The sequence below is a fragment of the Bactrocera oleae genome, chromosome 4 (genome assembly GCF_042242935.1).
Source record: "Bactrocera oleae isolate idBacOlea1 chromosome 4, idBacOlea1, whole genome shotgun sequence".
Lineage (NCBI taxonomy): Eukaryota > Metazoa > Arthropoda > Insecta > Diptera > Tephritidae > Bactrocera > Bactrocera oleae.
The window spans coordinates 45,647,044-45,672,492 of NC_091538.1; the positions used below are offsets into that span (position 1 = coordinate 45,647,044).

Here is a 25,449-nt window from a genome sequence, read left to right on the forward strand (position 1 = left end):
TATTTCTCTTCAACAACTGTATTCTTTGGAACCTGTTGGTTATTAAAATAAGGTATCTTGTCGTTATAGCCAAAAAGTTTTGTAACCTTTTTAATCTTACTGTGTAACACTTAGAAGTTAAACTCTAAACATGAGAGAAGCCATAAGTCCTCGGTCTATACTGGGTTCACTTGACACTTTGCCGACATACTCTAATCTATAACGTATTTACTGGAGAAAAATAAAATAAAAGTTATTATTATAAGCGCTATAATTTGGCCAGACTTTTTTTTTTAATATTCGAAAAATGAGGCTTTTCATTATTCCACGTCAACGGATAAAACAGCTTCGGGTGAAGATCAGTGAATGTCAAGGAATCCTTTTGTATTTAAATTTTTTAAAGGTCTGAAGGAAACAATTGCTATGAAACCTCAGTGTACTTGGGACCACTTTTATTTTCAGTTTCGAAACTTAACTATCTGCTTCTCCAAGAAAGATCTGATATTAAATGTAATTTTATTGTATTTTTTGTTCGAATAAACCTCTACGGCAAGTAATGTTAAACGGCTGACTGTTTTCGATTATGAAAAAAATTCACACCAAAAAAGAGGAGGGAAACTCAGAAGAAGAGAAATTCAAAAATACTGAAGAAAGTTGTTATTAAACAAAAAATAACTTAAAAGTTCCCTAAAAAGAGAAAGAAATGAAAAATATCGTCATTAATGGACACCAAAAATTAAACAGTTCTTTGACTTGTTTGCAACATTGTTGTAATGTTACCCCTAATACATATCGTATATGTAGGTATGCATGTGAATACTTAAATATTTCTTTTTGCAACTCCTTCATGTGCCTTGTTTGTTGTTTATGCGTCTGGCACATTTTAAAACTTCACGCAGCACCGTAGGAGTGTGACTGTGAATATGTGCGACGGCTGACTACAACGACGACGACGACGACGACAACAACTTTGCGAACGACAATGGCCACATGGCGCGAGCGCACTCACGCGCATGCGTTCCTCCAGACACGCTGGTGTAAAAAATTACCTGTCGAATGGTAAAGTTCGCTGACTGGCCACAGGCCAATACATGCAACACAAAGCAGACGTCAAATGTAAAAGCGTCGATGCGGTTGTTTTTCACTGTCTGGCGCATTTGCGTCCTGTGGCGGGTGTGCGATGTGCAACAACACATGTGCATACAAATGTATATGTGTATGTATGGCGGTGTGCCGTGAAGAATTCGCCGCGAGTAAAGAGAGAGCGATTGTATCATCGCAATGCAACGGTCATATATTATGCATGCAGCGAACCTTTTACGCTACAAAGGCCGAGAGATAACGGCGCGAAGGTGGTGTGCGCGTGCGCATGCGCAACACGGTAGCCGTGTGGACGTGCAGCCAAGAAATGCAAAACATTGAAAATGGGCGTTGCAGACGAGACTGCAACAGCGATTACCGCGATTACGACTGTGACTCGAAGCGCGAATTGCTGCGACTCCGACGACGACTATGGCTTGGGTTGACACTATGCGGCTGTGACCGCGACGTACAGTACGGACGTATGGTCGTACTGGCAGACAGACATAACGACCGACCGGCAATGAATGTGTCTGCGGTGTATACAGCCAACCGGTCGTCTCGTGGCAGCCGTTTCGGAGCGCCTGCACAGCCTGGTCATGTCGCTGCAGTTGTTTACGCGTTGCAACAACGGCAACAATGTGGTAATAACCATTGCACACATGCGCGCGCGTAGTCACACAGCACATATACATACATAGATACAGGCGTTGGTAACGTTGCCCGACAATGTAAAAAACTCAATCACCTTTGGGCCAGACATTATTTTGACGGGAAAATGTGTTGTTCGCATTAAGGTGCAACATTTCGCAAATGAGCGCACGGCGCGACGCTGCCAGCCGCAACTTGGTTACCTTCACAAAAAGCCCATAAATACGAAGGCACACAGCCACCTATAAATACATACATATATGCATACTCACGTTCATTGCGACGCATATATACGTATATAAGTATGTTTGTTTGTCATGCTCCGCAACCTTGCCAGACAGCCTCAGACGGACGCACGGCCGCTTGGACGGACAGGAGCACATAAACAGACCGTCCGTCGGCCAGGCGTAAGCTCATGAGTGCGAGTCCGCGTGAAAAACAATTTGAATGCTTGAGGTTTATTAATTTTTATTGTTGCTTGTGTTGTTGCAGCTGCACCTAGACAGCGCTTCTTGTTGCTGTTGTTGTTGCACCGCGTCTCATTTATAAGTATATTTGCGCTTTCTGCTGAATGTGGGCATTCCGTGAAGGGCTTCGAATTTGCCCTCAGCGAGTTAAAATGAAAATTGCTTTGGTCAAATTGGACGCCTTGCTTTCTTTTCGATTTTTTTTGCCTTTCAGTTCGTTTTGAGGAAGTAAACTTTGTTGGCTTAATGTTAGGTAAGTTAGGGTAATTTATGATGGATTTCCATTTGCTGCATTTATCCGTTACTGATAGCCAAGCTGATAAGCCAACAAAGTAATTTTCATATAAATGGCTTTCGAGTTGGCAGACGAGTAAATGACGATCGCATTTATAATCTCCTCTGCGGGTTGAGGTGCGTTGTTGCTTTTGAGGCACGTTGTTAAAGTCGCATTTATACGTATCTTCTCAATACCGTTGATCTATACGCATGCTTATCAGAGCCTTAGGCATGAGTTAAATGCCTCTAATATCTAAGCGGCTGCACTTCTTGGAAACTTATTCTAGTCGAGTGCCCTTCGGATAGTTAAATCTATAAAGATTGTCATGATAATTTGGCCCATGATATGCACCTACAGACTAAGCCAAGACTGATATATAATACTTAACGGTTCGTTTTGTTTTAAAGAAAAACAAATTGTGTTGGTTAAATTCGATTTTATTGTTCAAAAAATATGTAGCGAGGTCGGCAAACCGATTACACACCGACCTTTCAACTTTCGGATACCATTGCACAATGATATTGATCAATTATGAAACTTTATTGAAAGTTCGGTCTAACTCCAATTCTAGTGGATCCTCTCAAGGAAAGTCATACCAACTGTTGAAGATGCTTGGTACAAATTTCCTATTTATAAGGAACTATAAAAGCTGCTCTCTTTCGATTAACACAACCAACATCTCACAATCCTCTCACCATTAGCGGCTAAATATGCATATGATGTAGACGAATGCACTTTAACGTTCAAGAAAAAGATGCTGCGAAAAGCCTAGGACATCATTTCAATGCATGATTGAAAGCTTTGCTGATAGCAGAAGAAAAGAGGATTGATCTGGAGAGACCAAGTGTAGAAGCATTTGGTTTCATCTAGTGTTTCGAACCACTGCTCTTCATTATTAGATGTGTCCAAAAATTATATCGAAAGAGCTGTATACCTTTTTCGGAGACTTCACTATAACCGTTTTTATAATTTAAGAATGTTTTTGATATAAATATCAGAATAATCCCCATTCTTATCACATTTACAGCAAGTATTTAATTGAGTTCTTTTGTCTCATACATGTTCCAACTTAGAGAGAATTTGGTACTCATATTTGTTTCTTCTATTTTTTCACGTGCAAGGGGTATCTACATTTTCTAATCAATCACGAGCTTCGGGAATATACCTGTAAAAGTAAACCGCCTATCCCTTGCAGTTTTCAGGGTGGTTTGTCGGACCTACATGAAATAACGTATTCCCCCTAACGCCCTGGTAAAACCGTTACGTTACTTAAAGAACGTTTCCTATCGACATAAATCGGAAAGAAATGCATCAATGACAACTAAATTTAAATATTTTTCTTAATTGGGCTGCAAAAGATTACTGATTATTAATAAATTAACTTGCGGCATAAGGAAGAAAGTTTATTTCTTCCGACTCTTGTATGACGGAGTTTTCTCTTGTGGAAAAGCTATGATATCTATCACTACAGGTGCATATGATGCTTTAAAAAATTTCCATCGAATCGTAACAAAAGGCAGAAGTACATAGTCTTCACCTTGAAGTGATATTTACCAGCTCTGAAATTAGCTAATTTATTTTTATCAAGTTCCTCAAAATACGAGAGGTTTGTATTTTGCACACGAGTGCAAGAGAGTTTCCTCTTCTTTTCGTGACTTTCGTCAGTTTTAAATACATATATTTTATTGAGTGATGTGAAATTGGGTTACATTCGTAATTTTAGGCATTAGCTGTCGACTTGATTAAGGGGTCTCACGCTAGTAATTACGCGCCTACGCCATTTCTGAGAACACAAATATGCCACTTCACTTTGCAACCGAAAGTGGGTGGAGTGCTCGAAACAATTGCATGCATGAGACAGACAACAAACGCCTAACTAGATAGACTTTTTGCAGTTATTTACAAAAAATGTGGTTTATATTAGTAAAAAGAAAAATCAAGAAAACACGTTAACTTCGGCTGCACCGAAGCTATAATACCCTGCACAAATAAAAAATACCTTTCTTTTGGTCGTTCTGTTTGTACGGCTGATATATGCTATAATTGTCCCATCTGAATAATTTTTTCGGAGATTCTATCGTTGACTCTTGTCAAATAAAAAGGTTTTCCATACAAGCATTTGATTATGATCGTTCAGTTTGTATAGCAGCTATATGTTATAGTGATCCGATACCTGTGGTTCTGACAAATAAGCGGTTTCTTGACGAAAAAAGGATGTGTGCAAAATTTCGGAGAGACATCTACAAAACTGAGGGACTTGTTTGCGTATATGCAGATGCACTCAGCTGGCCATGATGATCATTTATATAAGTAGGTATATATTTAGAATCTTTGTATCAAACTTAATTCGTATACCTTATTCGGGGTATAAAAATACAAATACTCTGGCCAAACTTAGTGAGCTCTAACTATCAGCTGGGGAAATCTTGTGCATGCAAATTCAGTAATCGCCGCGTTGAATTTCCCAACAATTAATCAAATGCCAATAGAGGCGCAAGCTGTTGACTGCTGCATGCAGTGGCAACCCACATTCGACAATAACAACAACAAATATTACAACAACAACTACTGCAACAATAGCAACACGAGATCAACTATTAAAAATTAATTACACAAATTAAAACCCCCACGAGTGGGCAAAAACAATCGCCATGTAGGTATATATAATATGTATGTATGTGTATATAAATATGTACATATGGGTGTGTATATGTTACGATGCAACACATTTCAGTCTGCGTTTGACAGACAGGCGAGAGCGTATACAACTTGCTGTTGATTGAGTGTGAAACTGAGCGATGTGTGGTGTGGTGTGTTGCGGTGGAAGCGTTGGCGGTGGGAAGGCGCTGGTGTGATTGTGACGATTGTGACAGTCATGTGAAGCGTAGCGATGTCATGTGATGAATAGCTTACTAAATGTGTGTGTGTATGTATGTGTTTAAATGCGAAAAAGTAGACAATAAGCGGTGATGGTTTGGTTTAATTGGTGACCTAGGCTCAGTGAATGGCTGCATATGTATGTATGTATGTATATCGATTTAAAGAACATATATATGTCGGCCTGTGTGCTGATGTGTGTATGTACGCGCGATTTTCATAAACTCTACAGTTAACTGGTTTAGTGGGGCAGGATATTTCTGAATTACTTAGCTTACATATGTACATACATATGTATACGCATACATGCATACATCTTTGTGTGTACATATGTGTAGATTTTTATCACGGCGATCTCATTGCATGGCATTCTGCTCGCAACTGCAAGTTCGTAATTATTGTAAACGGGTACAAAAGCAAAACAACCATACAACATCATCAACTATTGTATCATACGATTACAACAAATATATGTCGCTATTTGCCGCAATGACAATCAGCAAAACAAAAGACAGACACATATGCACCCATATACATACACACCTATATACATATACATCTATATATATGTACATATATAATATATAATATATACATACATATATATGTACAATACATATATAAATACATACATACAAACATATTCATACACACGTACAAACATATTTAATTACATGCTCGGTCCAACTAAGTGGAACTCCCGGCCGGCTGTGCAAACTCGTTTGCGTCGCCAACGAACGCCTGCTGCTCTGGACGAGGCGTAACTATCGTCCAGCCAACCTCAAATACATACATACATACACACACACACATATGCATTCATATATTCCCTACAAGCGAAATCCCCTTCAGGCCTCCTGGCTGTCGTACAATAGCCCGGCCACAATAACAACAATGGCAATTACGATTTAGTGGCGGTAAAAACAGCGAAATATTGCTTCTATGGTACACCCGAATGCTTGTTCCTGTGGAAAACACTTCTCGGCGGCGAAGAAATTCCAGTAGTTGGTATTTTTCGTAATTGATGCTAATAAAAAAGTGCAATTAAATATTTTACGGCACTTTTCCTCAAACATGTGCAACACCGGCAACAACAATAACAAATCTTAAGAAATATTTTTTTTACTTCATTATTTTATACCCGGTGCATGGTAGAATCACTAAATTGGTTTCTGTCCCGACTGTAAGTAGTCCGTATAAAAGGGTGTAAACACACTTTTTCAGAAGAAATAAAAAAAGGATCCTAGCATTTGAAAATTTCAGAAATTAGTCACAGAATCTCTTCTCATAAACTAAACTTTGACTTAACTGGATGCTTAGATGGTTCTAGGTTTGGATACTCTGATATCTTCAGAAAACTTCGACACCATTTCTGGTAATCACTTTGTTGCCGAACTTACTTCTAGTGGTTTCTTCTTTGTGCTCAAGGCTACGGGACAGATCCTCTGGATGAGGTGGCAGTGAGCTCCTACACGAATGATTTGAAACTCGAAAAACGAAAATCGTCCTGAAAACTCTGTAAACTCTAGACCTTTAAATATAGGCCCTAAGATCACACATTGTAAACAAAAAATTAGGTACTGATTTCTTAATCTCAATCGACGCGATTTATTTCGTGATAAGTTTTATATACAAGTAGATGACTTCGCCAGTACTTTCATCGTCATAAGTTCCTTATGTATTGGAATGAATTGCAAAAGGTCTAGTAATATTTTTCTTCTCTCAATAAATCTTTATTGATTTTTGAAGATGGAGAGGCCTAATATTTCTTAACTATTCCGCTTTTGCGAAACTTCGTTAAAAAAAACACTTTAGCTTTCCCTTCTTTTACTATCCACAGGAACTATCTGATGTCGAAATCAATCACTTGAACATATTTGTTAAGGGTTCAGGTTGTTCCGTTGATATATTGGTTCTATCGATATTCAAAAATATGCTCTATCTTCAGGAACTAATTTTTGTTATCACAAAGAGCTCAACGTAATTGTTCAAGTTAACCAGGTTTGTATCACCTAAAGTTAAACGATATAGATATAGCGTTATGGGCAAGCTGTGACTTGAGTAAAAATTAAGATATCTTATTATTGTTATAATACAAAAGTGGGCGCAATCGGCTATCAACCACGCCTATTTCCCATATAACACCATTTTAAATTCCATTTGGTTCTTTCACTTTCCGGTATGCAAATCAAGCAACAATGATTGTATCGGGGTAAAACTTTCCGTGTGTAATGCGTTTAAAGTATGCCACCTTGTGACCAAATATTATTTAAATTGAATGAAAACTGAGTATGTGGACCCCAGTGGCTATAGTTGACTTTTTACCGAAAATATCGGTCAACATAGAACAAGGCGGCAAGATCCACAAAGAAATCTCTAACGAGTATACCATTTGACTTTGCGAGAGTATAAAATGTTCGATCCGAACTTAGCCCTTCCATACTTGTTAATCTTAAAATTTTCCCCAAAAATGTAGACAAACGAGCAGACTAAACTATTTAATTCAAATATTTACGAAAATTTCAAAGTTATAATATCCTGGTGTAATCAGATACACGGGGTATAAAAATAGTCTTGTCACACTCAAGTATAATTGTCTGAGCGCTGGACACTATCAACCCGCCGCCACACCCTCTTGAAAACCAGTTCACCAAGACTTTGCGTTGTTGCAACGCTGTCTCATCGATGTTTTGGCTAATTGCCTTGCATTTATAGCTATCGGACTGGCTACTGGAATTGCTTGTTCGGCCTTACGGGAAGTGGGTGTTAACATGCCACAATTCATTCAGTCGGTGATAGTCAGATGTGCGAATGCAAATTTCATATGAAATTATATTTGATTAGGCGAGTGGCAGCTCCGAGAGGGTGGAGTAATATATTTATCAATGTTGTGCATGTATGTGAGGAATGTTTTGTTTCGAGATTAGTGACTTGGTACATTTCCGACAATACATGAGTAATGACAAACTATTATTAATGAAATAAGGTGAAATTAAATCGCAGAGACTAAAATTACTCATATGTCCCTTTGTGTATACACAGTAATGTGTTTGTAGGTAGGTAGAAATATGGTAGCAAAGTAGAGAAATAAGAATATACGCCTATTTTTTTAAAACTCATCGTAGTAGGTATTCTCTTGTAAAATGCAATCAAATCTGGTTGGTACATAAATATAAGCTCAGACTAGTTTAGGTTAAGTTAAGAGGTCGATCCTAACAAAGATATAACTGGTACAGCTTAGATCGCCGGTCCGTTGTGGTCCTTAAAACTCCTATATGATAAATTATAAAAAACCTCATGAAGCTAGGAAGTGCTTTGAGCCCATCAAAAATTTTGATGTCAGTGTCGGATATGATTTCTGGTTCGCCGAAGGTAAGACTGTCGAAACGTTTAAACCTCAATCTTGCAAAGGTTAAGTAATGGAGAAGAAAGTACCTGGATGTTTCCATCTTACCCTCCTCTACACAGCTTTGATAACTTGTGTCCGAGAAGATTGTAAGCCTTACCGCATATGCCCGTTGGACAGTGTCCAGTAAGAATCCTTATGATTGCGGCAAGATGAACTTTGCTAAGAGCAAGTAGTTCAGTAGATCTACTGTGTTCTACCCTAGGCCAAAAGGATCTTGCAGTCACACTGGAGCGGGTCGTCTACCAGCGCCTGCTAAGCACACGCAAGATCCATTGGTCCAATGGAGATACAACTAGGTCCCATTCTGACGTGAGCGGAGCAAGAGTGCCCCCTCTGCCTAGCTTGCCGGCTTTGCAGTTGCCAGCGATTCCCTTATGTTAAGGACACAAACCAGTTTGATGATAAAGAAGCTTGATACTTTCAACCGTCCTTCGTAGCTTCGGCCCATCCGTTAAAGAGCGCACTGCGCCTCTTCTCCAGCAATTTCTCCCCATCCACATATCCCTCGTCAGTATGTAAGCATGGAAAAAGCCGTCTGCGACGCAGTGAAGAAGTAGAGAACTTCGGCGTATCCTTGTTCGGACCCCTCCAGTCTTAGAGCGCAGCAATACACCTGGACACCTGTCCACGGGTGCTGTGTGTAAAATGTCATAAAGTGCTATTGCTGGTGTAATCCGCAGTGCAACCGGGGCCCCGATGTTAGTCGCTCTTTGAACACGTTCAAGTAAGAGTAGCCTTTTCGAGTGCCCTCCACCAGACAAATACACCGTAGAACACTATTGGCTTGACCATGGTTTCGTAGAGCCAAAACAATACCTTTGGTGAGAGTCCATACCTTTTCCCTATATTTTTCCTCTACAGTAATATAAGGCAACCGATGCCTTCTTTACTCTCTCCTTAATATCTGGCCTCCATGAATGTTTTCTATCAGGGATAAGCCCCCTAGGTATTTCACCTTATCAACAGTTTAAAGATTCAGACTAACTAAATACTAGAAATAATGGAGATTAGGCAACTTATTTCTGTTAGTTAATTTCAGAAATAGATTTTTATAACTTGCTTTTTGATCGGCGGAATTGTAAGCTCTTCTCAAGCAAGTACTTTAGCTTCTCATCTTATCTTTAGGAAAACATTATATAACTCAAAAACCACAGAGTGAGAGGGAAAAAAAGATCTCAGAGAGCAGAGATGGTAACAATATTCCCCATAACTAAAATATTAAGGTTTTTGTCTTCATCTACAGAGCTAATTGAGCCGCCCAGTTTCCTATGTATCAGTGGTTCAGTCAAAGGACTTAAATCAAACATATAACGTCGAAATTTGTCTGAGGTTTTATAAACGGTGTTTTTAAGTTTTAATTTGAATAACAGATAACATACTCATAGATTTACGACTACATCAAGGCGAATTAATATAATTTTCCAGTGTTTAATGATCGGACAAAAGCGAATTATATGCCAGACTTTCAAAAAAAGTGGTATGAACTTTAGTTTAGCCGTTCCTTAGGTCTAATAAAAGTTAACATATTTTTTTGCAGTTTGCTACTTTACTGCAAATCCTATCAGTATCTGATGAAAATAGAAGAAACATAATGCTAAGTGAAGTTTTCCAATATTGTTTTTGATTGAAGCTCTTAGTATTTAGGTGTTCAGTCCAGTGTTGTCCAGTCTACTCTAAAGTTGATAATAAATCGAAAGTTTAGGTAATGCCAAGTTCTTTTGTACCTGGTATTTCCAATTCTTTTGCCTTCCACATCCAATTTTTAGACACTACTTCAGATATAATATGCTGAATCGCATTGATGTCATAAAACTCTCAAAGCTCTTCGTTCCAACTTAACCTGCAAAAGTTCAGAAATCTTTCCATATAATTTTTGTTGTTGCGGTTATCTAAATATTGCTTGAAAGAATAGTAGCTTAATTGTCTTCAAAGTTATCTATTGTAATTGTTAGACAAGTTCGGTTGAGTGGAAGCGCAAGGAGGTAGGTTATATTACAAGTATGTGGAGTCTCTTAGCGTATAAGAAATTTTTTGGTTATGTTGGAGACAATTAAAGCTTAACTTGCTACAATATCCAGAAAACAGTAGCGCGAGGCATTCCCTAGTTTCTTGAGGTATAATTCTCATATCTGCTGATTCTATAAGTTACTGGAATCGATCTAGATTTTATCCGTACAAAGGCTATTATTTTTGTAAGCTAAATTGGCCGTGAAAAGTATAAACGTTTATGAACTTCCGGTCTGTAATGCCATCTAAGTTCATTGCAGCACTTTTTGAGAGAAGTGTTTCCTAAATTTGGTCTTATACTTCATAGTTAGGGCTTTGATGTCGAAGAATTCGTAAGAAAGAGTCAGGCCTTCAAAGCTTATTAACTAAGGTTTTTGGCTTACAAATCAAGTGATCATTATTCAATGAAGAGCTTAGTATACGTTCGGGAACGGCATATATTTATAACAGCATCGCACTATCACTTGATCGTCAAACTGAATCCCGCCGTTGCCTTAGTACGGCGCCAGATACTTTTCATACTAGTCAATCGAGGCGTTAGCTCAAAGTTCCATAACTCTAAAAATGCCAGATTATTGCGCGTCTCTATGCGAGGATGCCAACGAGTATGCGCACTTTTTTCGATAACGCTGACAGATATCCACATAAATCAACATCGACACAATCTCCAAAGATTCTAGTTTCAACTGGTACACAAGTAAGTACAACCATTAGTTATGGTCCACCTTGGCAGCGCTGCAGCTATGTCTCCTTGTTTAAACTTAACACATTTTTATCATTATTATATCCTCTACTCTTCTACTCTTTCGTCTTCGTCTTCATCTTCTTCTTTTACAGCGCGATAATGACTCTAGCTGCAGCCGATAATATATGAGTATTCGAGTATTTAAAATTAGCTTAATGGTCTGAAAGAAAATTAAGGCATAAAATACAATTGCTACTGCCACGTCCACGGCTACTGGTCTTCAGCGCCGTAGACACTTGGAGCAAGCTAGCGCAGTGAGCAGTCACTCGTCAGTCGTCAGCCAGCCAAACAGCCAGCCAAACAGCCAGCCATCTAGCTGATGCATCGATACTTCGCTGCAGTCTGCATCGTCTTTTCGTGGAGAAGGGGTGAGGAGTAAGCGGTGCCGCCAGCCAATAAATGACTGCCATTCTATTACGACTGCGATGGTTAACTAACTAATAGCGGTGTTGTTATTGCACGTCTGCGGCTGCAATGCAAAATGAGTAACTCATAAATTCTGCACACCAACGCTACTACTACACACACACACACACACACGTACGAGCAGGTGTACATGTGTAAGACAGGTAGCTGAACGTCGGTTATCGCTGCAGTTTGTTGACTAACTTATGCTCTTTATTGTCTCGCATTGTTGTTGCATAGCACTTCCGATGGTGCAACGGTGAAGACTTAACATTGCAACTGCAACAGCAACAACAATGACGATCTTCACTGAGTTGTGTATGCTTTTTTGGTCGCTTTGTTTTTGTAATAGCTGGCACGTTATGGTGGGACATTATAAGTTTTATGATCATTGAGGATAAATGAAAATATTTAACGTTGATTCCTGCGCGCGACAGGAAATCCACTGCTGGTCAGCTTTGTAGTTGCTTCTATTTCATTCCTTAGCACTTTGGACGGGGGGCGTAACCGGCACTATGCCTTTACCTATAGATTCTGACGCGAGTCGTAGAGCTAAATATTGTTTAATACCTTTGTAAGTACACATATATGCAAGGCATGTATGTGTGTATGTATTAGTGGTGTTAACAGTACACGCCGTTTCTCTCGATTTATTAATTATAAGCCCTTAAAGTAATTAAAAACGCTTAATACAGCTGGCCTGTCAAGAGAGATTAGATACCGGAAACATTACTCAACAATATTATGTTGTTGGCAGAAAAGCGATAAATTTAAGAAGAGACAAGAGCCAGTAGATTTGGCGCTATTGCACAATAATGAAAAGAACCAAACTGGAAATAAATAACAAAAGGGTTAGACCAGTCTAGAAGTTTTAAAAATTGAAAAAGTACTGAAAACTTTATTCATTTGGTAGAACAGTGTAACTAACTAAGCTATAGTTGAGGCACGTAAAACTCCAAACTGAATTTTTAAATGGAAATATTAAATTTAATTTCATATTAAGAATATCTAATATACTGCTGACGATTTTTATATCCTGAACAGGGTATATTTAGTGTGCCGCAAAGTAAAATGTCGGAAACCCAGTAAAGTATATACATACGAGTATATACATGATCAGCGTGACGAACTGAGTCGATTTAGCTATGTCTGTCTGTCCGTCTTTCTACATATACGTGAACTAGTCATTTAGGTTTTGAGATATCGATCTGATATTATACAGACGTCTTTTTCTCCTCAAGAAGCTGCTAATTTATTGAAATCGTCGATATCAGACCACTTTTGCATTTAACTGCCATAAAAACTGTATAATCGGTATTAAGTGCTTGTATGGAAAACTTTTTTATTTGATAGTTATCTTCACGAAATTTTTTATTTGTAAAGTATATTCTAGCTTCGGTACAACCGAAGTTAATGTTTTTTCTTGTTATTTTTTGCCTTTATAAACAAGTTATTGCTCATTTCGATAAAAATTCAACCTTTTTAGATTTTTTGCTAAAAATTAATGTCACGCAAGAAAAAATCGTCAAAGTAATAAATTTTTACGGCTAGACTATCTTAAACGTAATTCGTAGCGTAGTAGTAGCGGTTATTATATTCATCGAAAAGTTAAAGATATCTTATTAAGGCGACAGTTTTTGAAGAGGTTTAAAAACGACTCCGATCCGGTTATGTAGAATCGTTGATCGAGCGAACACAGAAACTTCTTAATTTGATTTAAAAACGTCTAAGAACTTTTTATCAAGTCTCTAAACTCCTATGTTCTCTAACAAACCTTTCGAACCGCACTTATGTCGCTACATTTCTATCGCTATATTAAGAAAAAGAGAGCTAAAGCTCTCGTGCCTTTTCTTGTATCGTGACTTAGACTGCATTTAAGGTCTGTCAATGATGTCGTGGATATTGTAGAAACCATATTTTTAAGGTCCGCATCAGATTATAACTTAGGCTTTACAAAAATGTGTATAACCAATACCAAAAATTGTGGACAACTTGTGAAGCTATAGAAGCCCCAAATCTATTTCGTTTTGACCTCGTTAACCATCGGATCCACTCGATCCGATCGATCAAATATCCAGCGGTTGAATAAAAACGCTTACTTTGTGTATATTTGACAAAGCTCAAGATACAGAGCGGCTTTCGATTATTTTCGTAAGCTCGGAACTCCTTCGTTCCAATTCTATTGGGGGTTCTAGTAATACTCAATACAATTTTGTACAGCAATTTTGAAGAGGTACTATATTTAGATACAACAAAGTGTAACTCTCTTTTTAGCTGTAGAAACGGATATAAACCTGGTTGATCGCTTATCAGAAGTTTCGATTCACCGATGATTCAATTCCGCATAACGTCTGGACGTTACCTAAACTTAGTCGGTAGGACAGAGCAAGACGCTTGCGGGCGGTGGATAAGCTGAAATTAATATATTAATCGAAAGAATTAACATAGGTAAGATCCATTCGAAATCAACGTTACATAAGTATTTATTTTCAATAATAATAAACGCGTAAGAAGAGGTGGAGACTTTTGCTTAAAGTGGACTGCGATATTTGTATCTAGAGGTCACGCTCTTACCGGTATAAGAGTGCAATGGTTTAGAAGCTCTTTCTTTTAGTTATTAGGCAAGATGCATTTCTCTTCCTTAATTTTTATAGTCTGGAATGATTTATACTTTTGTTGATCAGAAAAAAAAGTCCACATATAAAGGACGAAAGTTTTAAATACTTGTATATAAAGTTAATGTATGTTCAAAAAAGTTATCCAAAACGCCATAAGCGAAATGAAAAGAAGTCTTGGGTGAAGGATTCATCTCTCTGAACCTGGTTAACAGAAAAGTATGCCTGCATAAAATCTGCTTTGAGAAAGTTCTTGACAAAAAGTATACAGTAAATGTTCTCTTTAGAAGCGGAAACCACAAACGTTTATTTTATGTTGTTATTTTTTGAACAGTTATATGTCAAGATCAGATATACACTGATCGATTAAGGAATACGAGATCGCTTCCTAATGTAAATGCAGTGCTCATAATCTTCAAGCGGTAAAAGACCTGGCCTTTATTATAAAGCAAAAGTCAGCGATTGCGAGTTCCTTTTGATTTGCTAGGACTCATCCGACCGTTTTAAAAATAGCTCCGCAGACACTCTGATTCTGCTGACCATGGTTTTAAGCAAAACGGTTAGTACAGAATTGTGTTTTCTGAGTAAGTCAGAGATCAATATTCTGCTATATTGTGTATATATACAATAATATATTTATGTAATTCTATAATACGATCTTACGTCAAGTTTTCCTTACTTTTCTACATTATCTTTACCCCTTTCTCAGCCGTGCCACTACAACAATGTAGATTGCTGGTGTGTAAGCTTCTTCAGTGATTGCGGCTACTGAAGCCAAACCTGCCATTCTAGCGCAGGAGACTACAAGCGCATAACCAACTCAAGCAGATCTTCGGTTGAAAGCAAGCCGGAGGCCCCCTCTCGCCACTGTGCTGCTAATTGAGCTTAGCATTTGCAAGCCGACTCTAATGCCAACTAATCAAGCGACCAGTAATTTTTCACAATCACAAGTCTTCTAAGTGCATAATTTCATATTGCAACACACGCACACACGCCCATACATAGGTACATATGTGGATATGTAAACTGATCGGCAATAAAATTGTCAAGCAATAACGAGCAATTGCAATGTAATTAATTGTGAAACCCGAGTAACAAATTTCCATTCCCGGCCACATTGTAAACACGATTTATTCTGTAATTCAGTAAGATAATCGCACAGAAGCCACAAACAAAGTCACCACACGCTCGCTGCAGCGAGCAAAGTAGAATAGAGCGCGGCTAGCGCTAAGTAGATTGCGGCGCAGCGCTGTGCCGGTGATTGTTGATTGTGGCGAACAGCATGTCACATGGCATCGGATCAAACCAATCAACCAGCCAAGCAATAGTAGTAGTTGCAAAAACAGCAACACTGTGTGGCAGCATTGTGACAGCAAAGTTATTGCAACACAAACCGTCATAGCGCAGCAGCAGCAGCAGCAGCGGCGGTTTTAGTTGCGGCGGCAACATACCACAGCAGGCATTGCAACAATATGTAGCAACAACAACAACAACAACAGTGCATAGACGATTTTAGTTAATGTGGTCATTGTACTGTGTGCTTTTCACCCCAAACAGATGCCATACTGGTATGCTATGCATCATTGGCAATAACAACAACAATAGCAATAAGCCGGCAACAACAACACCAGCAACAGGCACCAACAAGCAATTGTGGCAACAATGCGACATCGGCAATCAATTTGTGCCGACTACGGGAAATTCAATCTGCAAATCGGCAATTGTTGCTGGCTCTCGTTGTGTCAGGGCGTTTATATACATATGTATGTATGTGTGTGCGTGTGCATGTGCAGATACTTTGAGACTCAATCAAATGCAAAAATGCGGTTGAGTGTCACGTACATATGTATGTATGTGTGTGTGTTGCTACCGATGTGTTATTGCCACAATGACAGTGGTGCTGCTTGGTCTTGTTGTTGTTGCTGTTGTTTGTTCTTTTTTATGCTTTCGATTTTGCATTCAAATGCGCTGTGCGGCAGCGCAGTCAGTCTTGTGTTAACTATGCAGCCGCAAATATTGGTCAGGTAATTGAAAGAGCTACAACAGCAACAACAACAACAAAGCGTACATTCGTACACGCATAAAAATAGTTTAGTAGTGATTACCGTGTTACGCTGTGGCAATTGCGGCTGCTGATGCGGCGTTGGCGGCGGCGCGTTGGCGAATTTTTCAATTAATTTAATATTGTGTTACATGTGGCACACAAAGTGATGATAGAAACGCATGTGCATGTGTATAGGTGTATGTATTTATATCTATAATCGAATCTATTTGCCATATTTTGATTTTAGACAAGGAATTATGATCTAATTCGTTGATTATATTATTATTTTGAAATTCAATTTACTTGCTTCTGCATGTTGCAAGTGGCAAGTAATCAAATTGTATGTCCTAACCGTACCGGGTCTAGAGTGAAAATAGCATACAAGTTTTTATAATATTTTTATGATTTTCCCTAATATTTTCGGAAGTTCATGCTACGCTTTATTCGTCAATTTTGATTGATCACGACTTCAAATCCTTCGTGGTATGTTGTGTCCTGTTATATTTATATTAAAGCACATATATCTTTTCCTTCTAAACTTCTGTTAAACGCTTAGTCGAGCTTCTTCTCCTTTTTATCTTGATTAACGCCGTGGTATTATCTAACAAATGGCGCGACCTACAATTTTTTTAATTCGACCCCGAATCGTTGATGGATTTTAGATAAACTTTTTCATAACAAAAAACAAAAAAAAACGTTAACAATTCAGCAATAACTGGATCGAAAACAAATTTCTCAGCATAATTTTAAGCGTTTTAAGCAGAATAAAACCGATTTTTTGCGTCGTTTTATAACAATGGATGAGACTTGACCATGATCCTAAATTGAAACAAGAACGTTTAAAGTGGACTGAAGCTGGTTGTTTAGCTCCCAAGCATGAGAAGTAACAACTATCAGCAAAGACGGTTATTAATGAGTTTTTGGGATGCAAAAGGAATTTTGATCATTGATTATCTGCATAAAGGTAAAGCAATCTGAATAATTATTGCAGTATTTTGGATTAGCTAATTGAAAACATTTTTGAGAAAAGATCTGGTTTTCAGCACAAAAAAATAATTTTTCATCAAGACAATGCACCTGCTCACACAAGGTAACTATGACAAAATTCAACAAATTAGAGTCTCTTTAGAAACCTGAAACAGTTCCTTCGTGCAAAGCGTCTTTCGTCGCATGAAGAAGCTATTACAGCCGTATACGGGTATTTTGCAGAGCTTCCGCTGTCTTATATGGGATGTCATAAAATTATTGGTGGAAAATTGGAATAAGTGTATTGAAGTTAAGGGAGATTTTGTTGAATCAAAATATATATTTCGTAAATTTTGAGCGCAGAAACTTTTCAACCAATCTGCAGGTTGGAAGAATGTAGCGATGTCTTAGATAATCTGTGACAAATTTCGTGACGATATATTATCAAATAAAAAAAATTTCTATAAAAAGACTTGTGTTTGATCGATCAGTTTGTATGGCAGCTAAATGCTACAGTTGGTAGTGCTGCTTCAAATAATCAACGAAAGGAATATGTCCACATCCACGTTTGTAATAATTATAAAATCGATTATTGTCACTTACCTCGACATGGTCCCGGATATGCAACGGCAATTGAACGTCCACTTTTGCAAATCATTCGGTTTATATCACAAACACTACGATATGTCTTCCCATCCACACCGCAGACTGCGCGTGTTGGATCGATTGGCAGCGCTGCAATGGCGGCTGCATCATCTTCGGGGCAATCAATTTTACAAGCAATACAGTGGGGTATTGTGTATTGATCTTCGACGCATGTGTGGCCGTTGAGGCATTTCACGCCGTTGCATGAAGCTGGAAAGCAAAAAGGAAAGTTTTGATTTTGATTTTTAAAAGTAATTAAGGTAATATAAAATCTAATATTAAAATAACTAAAAAACTACCTTAAAAGAACAAAAAATCAAGTATTTCAATATAATGAGTTCTTAAGCTGTCAGCGGAGAAGTTTTGTTTCACTGGTTCTTATTTTTCACTTTACTCACTCAATACCAGATAAACTAAAAAGTCTTAACGTTTTAAGAGTTAACCATTTTTTGGGATAATTCAGTTTTATTGTTCAACATATGATCAAATTTGACCTGGAGTGGCAAAAGAAAAAAATTTAAATTTATTTTTTAAATTCACTTCTGAGGCAATATAAACATGTAAACGCTTAATTAAATTTTCTATACATTCTGTGCCTTCAGCAATTTTTGAGTTTTCTGTAAACCCACGTCTCGTCAGCTACGTTGTCAAGCATCTCTTTAGCGACCTCCAGTCTCCACGTCGTTTTTGTAAAAGATTCAGGTCTTTTGATATGAGTCTAGCGCTTACAGGGTTCATACCCAAGACATTAACCAAAATGTATTGAGCTGATCCATAAGAAATGTTGAAATCCTCTGCTATTTTTCAAGCATTGTTTCTTTAACTTGACTTGACTTGCCTTCACTACCTTCACTGAATGCTTTGTACCTCTCAAATACTTGTGCACGTGCTAAAGTAGACACCCCAAATCACTTCTGTTGGATTTTCAATTATTCTGTAAACGTGATTTCATTTGAAACACAAAATTTCGGGCAAACTCACACTAAATGACCCATGGAGATTAAACTTCACAGGAACGTAAAAAATGTTGTAAGAATCTGGGATACTAGGTATTTTTTAATAATTCGGTTTTGCGTGCGGTTTAATTGGACAAGTTAAATTTGGTCAGATGGTATTTGCTGTCGAGGGCTATAAACCGATTATAGCTAACATCTGAATCCACTCGAATGATTTGATTCCAGAATGAAATGAGGGAGGCATGCTTCATTTATTGTCACTTATCGATAAAAAAATTTGAGTTCAAATCATCAATTCGTTGTTTTTTAGCTTAAATTTTTGTTGTTTTATTGTCATTGAAAGTGCTTTTGTGGTTGTTTTATGCTTTTGTCCCCAACAGTCTCTTTTGGTCATCAACTGGGCTCCTCGTCTTCGTTGCACATATTGACTGTGCAGAATTTAGCTAGCCATACACGAATGGTCATATCGTTGGCGCAGGCTTCGGGTAACACTTTCATACTATTTCTTGGTTTTCAGCCGCCATCGAGCGATATAATAATATAATATAATTAAACACACAATAATTGGCATATGAATATTAAACTTAACACGACCATAAAAAAGGATTGTACCAATCTAGGAAATTTTGTTTATAAATTCGATTCAGGTGCGCAGTTTGAATGGACCAGCTCGGGTCAAAGTTGATCAGATGGTATAGATGCATACAGCAACAAACCGGCTTTGACATCTGCATTTAAAATATATCTCATATAAGTTCCGCTGAAGGAAGACTTGAAATGTATTGTTTTTTATTTGTATTTTTAATCGAACGCGAAGGTACTGTGGAATTCAGCGACTTTAAAATATTGTTCTGTTTTTTAGACATGTGGTTTTCAATGAGGCAATACTTTTTTCAGAGTTGATCCCTTTGAGAGCTGTTACTCCATTTATACTCAGTTTGGTTTGCCATTTCATTTCATTAATGAACAGACTTACTCCAGAATAACGATTCGATTCGCGCGCGTGAATAAAGCGCATCCTCAGAGACGACGCACAGTGCGCACAGAAGATGCTATTGCTGCTGCAGAGCAGAGTATCGAAGAAGACCCGAATGAGTCCATCCACTTTAAGGAACATTTTGCGGAAGTATCTAAGTTTGCGGGCTAACAGAATCGAGCTCGTGCAAGCATTGAAGCCGTGGGCTTAAAACGAGTTGAGGAAAAGTTTTTATTCTTTACCTTCATATTTATAGGTTCCAAAAATAACGGTATAATGCATCAAGCCCGATTTGGGCAGTACAGATGAAATTCTCAGGCCTTCGGGGCCCATATAAAAGTTTTCAGTAGCTCTAATTGCTCTCTACGTTTGTATATAGTATGGCTGATTTACAAAAATATTTGAAGGCAATAAGCAACCAGCTGCAGAATCAACAACAACAAATTGCGCTTGAAAGTGAGTTCTAAAAATAGGCACACAAGTTTTGCTTTTAGTTTGTTTTGCCATGCTCAACCAGCCATCGAACCAAATTGAATCATATAACAACAACATTAGCGCCAATTCAATGCAGATGGCGAAGAGTTAACAAAAATTAAGAAAAAGTATAAGTAAAACAACAATAGCAACATGAACAACTAGTATAACCAGCGAATCACTCGTTTGCAACTAATAAACTGTCAAATTTATCATTGAACATTGCAGCGAAGCGGCAACGCCTTGGCGCCATCTGTGACACCAACAAAATTGCAATATAATTTTTCATGAAATTATTTTACGCATCACAGACAACCAGCAACCGACGACCGAGGACGGGCGACGGGCGACGGCCGCGAACGGGTGTTCGACAAGCCACAAGTGGCATTCGCGATTTGTTGTTGCAGTCTTTGGCCGATTTCTGTTGCCAGTTGGTCGATTGGTCGTGCTGGCGACAGTGTTCACAAGCAGCGTTGTTGTTGCTGCTGATGTGTTTTATTGTTGCTATGGCTCGTGGCAATAGTCAGCGTCAGCGTCAGCGTCATTAGTTGTGGCGGCAATAATAATAACAGCAACAACAATGGCAAAAATTGCCAGCTATTGCTTGCACTGTTGTTATTGTCGTTGTTAAGTTGTTGCTGCAACATTTGAGGCACGCGTTAAATGCTGCTACATTTGTTGTTGCCATCATAAATGTATGTTTGCCAAGCGCTTGAAACGCGTTGCGTCGCTTTCAGATTCAATCAGAGTGCAACAAGTATTTTTCCATCGGAAAATTACAGACTCGACTCGGATTATCTTTATTACCGATTTGAGCGCACTCCGGCCGTCGCCGGATGGCTTCCTGCCGTATAAACATATGCAAATGTATGCTCAGATATGCGAGCGGGCAACGATTACCGACACTAACACACACACGCACATGCTGCAAATGTTTATTTTTGTTGTTTTTATGTATTCAACGATCATTCGCGTTTCCGGTTTTCTTTGACTCACAACGGATTTGCCACGATGCTATTGCCAGGTGCACGATCAATGCAGTCCCGCACTTCGTTCGTCGTCGACTATATAAACGATTTACATAGACATTATCTTTCGAGGTACGATCACTGTTTGAAAACATTTTCCTTATATTGCCTCAAAGCATTCAAAAGTCTTACCCAAAAAGCTTCACTCCAGTGATCTTAGTCTTTAGTAGCTATACAACTAACCAAAAGTGCGCCACTGATCTCCGCCGCGAGGATTAGTTTCTATACCTAACCTAACTTAACCAATCTAAAATATTTACAGAGGAATTTTTTAGTTCTAGTTAAATAATGTCTTGCTGTTTCATTAGTTAACTTATCTAGATCTTCAAAATCTTATAATAGAAAGTTAAAATTATTTCTTTGTTAAATGAAACCCATACTCTATAGCTCTTTCATACAGGTTACCATACTTTAGAAATTAAACTGGTCCAAGGTCAAGATATGCGGATCAAGGCGCGTTGCGTTAATGTCTTAATCGATTCTGGAAAATATAAAACTTACCAACTAGCTAAAAGTAGCGATTACTGACGAGCTCTTTCGGAAAAAAGAAACAGTTAACTTACATCTTTCGTTATCGATATTTGCGATTTAAATCAATTTTCACTTTACTTAAAACAAGAAAACACTTAACTTCGGTTGCGCCGAAGCTATAATACCCTTCACAAATACAAAGGCCCCTTACAAGAACTTGATTCCGAACGTTCAATTTGTATGGCAGCTATATGATATAGTGATCTGATCTAACCAATTTCTGTGGAGAATAATTTGTTGCCTTAAGCAATAACTAGTGCCTAATTTCGTGAAGATACCTCGTCAAATAAACAAATTTTCCATGCAAGCACTTTACTCCGATCGTTCAGTTAATATGGCAGCTATATGCTATAGTCATCCGATCTATACAATTTCTTCGAGGATTGGATTAGTACCTTAAATAATAATACACGCCAAATTTCATGAAGATACCTCGTCAAATGAAAGAGTTTTCCATACAAACACTTGATTCCGATTGTTCAGTTTGTATGGCAGCTATATGCTATAGTGGTCCGATATCAGCCGTTCCGACAAATGAACAGCTTCTTTATTAGAAAAGGACAGGTGCAAAATTTCAGATCGATAGTATATATACAGACAGTCGGACAGACGGACAGACAGACAGACGGACATGGCTAAATCAACTCAGCTCATCATGCTGATCATTTATGTATATATTTTATAGGGTCTCCGACGTTTCCTTCTGGGTGTTACAAAATTCGTGGCAAACTTAATATACCCTGTTCAGGGTATAAAAATTGGTGCTCCAATAAAATAAACTTTGTGAGGAAGTCTAAGATTTCGTTCTAAAAAACTTCTCAGACAGTTTGACTCAGACTTGACAAAAATCATTTTGGATCTATTTAAATAATGCTGAATACAAAACAAAAATCGATGTATGGGTCCAAACAAGTCAACGCCAAAAAAAAAACTCATGGACCGAATTTCCATCTCCGAATCCCTGCTGGATCGCACGCAGATCGATCTATTTCTGAAACGTTTGGTTACTGGTGATGGAACATTGCGAAATCGTTAAAAGAAACCGGTGATGGTCCAATCGCGATGGCTAAGGCAGTATTGATGGTCAAGAAGGTTTTTCTATGTGTTTGGTCGGGTTGACAAGGACCCATATACTACGAGCTGCTCTCCTACGGCCTCTTAATGCATTAATGATTTTTCCGATGAAAAAGTCGCCACAAAATCGAATGTTCTAGGGACGAGTGGCATTATGAAATTTCCGTCAAACAAGTTATTAAATAAAATGGTGCATATTTCATCTAAATCGGTTTATTATAACTATGCTAAAAAAACCTTCAATTTAACGAAAAATATATAAAGGTATTATATATGTACGAGTTCATGGCAACTCGTGAAACTAATTCCAGATCACGTAGGCGTTAGTATAAAGTTATGCTTGTTATGTGGAGAATTAGTGGTGGAATGGTGTGATGTCCAACATTAATCGGATCAAATGTATAAACTCGGTGCAAATATTTTTTTTCATAAACTAATAAAGATTTTCTTGTTTTTTAATAAAAAGAAACATTAAAAATGATACTCACTTCGACAATGTCCTCGATATGCAACCGCCAGTATTGGATTATTGGTGCGGCAAGCGCGTTTCTTCAATTGACATTCCGTGTTGTAAGTGCGACCATCAGTGCCACAAACCGGATGAGGGCCATGGAAATTTTCTACCTATTGAAAATATGTCGAAAATTAAACTATTAAGAATAAATTTTTTGTAATTCTAATCCATGTAAATTTGATAATAGAGATCATTAGAATTATTATATCACTATGTTCTTCACTCCAGTGGCGCATGTCCATACATTTTCTCGTAAGCTTTGGAAATAGGTATCTTTTAATTGGAGCTGCCAGATTACCAATTAAGAGGTCTACTAAACGTGTTGTTTATACGAGGTCAGATCAAATAGAGCTAGACAAATAATTGTGTATATATGAAGCTTTTCTTTAAATAACTTACTTTTAGTAAATTGTTTAGAATTGGGTCGGTTTAGGTAGAATTATCACTTTAGTAGTGTCCTCTAAAACTAAATCAACATTTCTATTATTTTAATTATTAAAGGTATAAAGATAGCATTCTGTAATATCATTGAGAGTGAATTTAAAAAACAAAAAAAGAAAAATGTTAACTTCGGTTGTACCGAAGCTATTTGTTATACCCTTCACAGATACACGGGATTCAAGGACCACAAGAACTTTGATCGGTCAGTTTGTATGGCAGCTATATGCTAGAGTGATCCGATCTGAGAATTTCTTCGGAGATTACACTATTGCTTTAAGCAATAACCACTGCCAAATTTTGTGAAAATATCTCGTCAAATGAAAAAATTATCCATACAAGCACTTGATTCCGATCGTTCAGTTTTTATGGCAGCTATATCCTATAGTAGTCAGATATCAACGGTTTCGACAAATGAACAAGCTGTTGCTTGGAGAGAAAAGAACGTTTTCAAAATTTCAGATCGTTATCTCAAAAATTTAAGCACTGGTTCGCGTATGTACGCGCGGCTCGGCTCAGCTAATCACACTGATCATTTAGATATACCGACGTTTCCTTTTGAGTGTTATAAAAATCGTGGCAAACTTAATATATCTTGTTCAGGATATAATAATAAATAACTTGTATGAAGTGAGCGTTAACAAATAAATGTATTGGTAGGGAACATTTGTTGTGAACGAGCCTCAATTTTTTTTTTATGTTTAGTTGGCATGACATCTGTCAAACATATTCAATAATCCTATAGTCATTGAACAAACAACATCATATTTTTTCATTGTGTTGAAAATGTCAAATTTTATACCGGAAAGTGATGACTTGCGGAAAGAATTAATTTTTTTTCCCCATTTGAAGAAAAGTGCTGCAGAGTCGCATCAAATGCTTGTCGATGCATATAGTAATCATGATCTATCAGGAGCCACATGCAAAAGATGGTTTCAACAGTTCAGAGATAATGATTTTGATGTGAGAAATGAAGAAGTTTGAAGACGCCGAACTTCAAGCAATATTGGATGAAGATGATACTTTGAGTCAAAAGCAAATGGCAGCCATGGTAAATGCTGCACATCAAACAGTTTCAGACCGTTTGAAAGCTATGGGAAATATCCAAAAGTGTGGATAAAACATGAATTGAATGAAGGACAAATGGGAAATCAAAAAAATTCTTGTGAAATTTTGCTTCAAAAACACGGAAGAAAAACAGTTCGAATTGTCACTGGCGAAGAAAAATGTATTTGTTGGGGTTAACGGGGCAATTACCAACATCGACTGCAAAAACAGATCGATTCGATAA

At 37.8% G+C, this 25,449-nt stretch overlaps 1 protein-coding gene across 4 annotated transcripts in view; it reads right to left on the reverse strand.

The window, feature by feature from the left end:
* The window catches only part of Fs (Follistatin), a 70,074-nt gene that overhangs the window by 6,427 nt on the left and 38,198 nt on the right, over window positions 1–25,449 (reverse strand). For all 4 annotated transcript variants that reach the window (XM_014243899.3, XM_070107941.1, XM_036362712.2 and 1 more), the window contains 2 exons: window positions 23,695–23,830; window positions 18,126–18,377 (listed from right to left, as the gene is read on the reverse strand). In XM_014243899.3, the coding sequence (XP_014099374.2) occupies window positions 18,126–18,377; window positions 23,695–23,830 (388 nt within the window). The remainder of the gene's footprint in view (window positions 1–18,125; window positions 18,378–23,694; window positions 23,831–25,449) is intronic.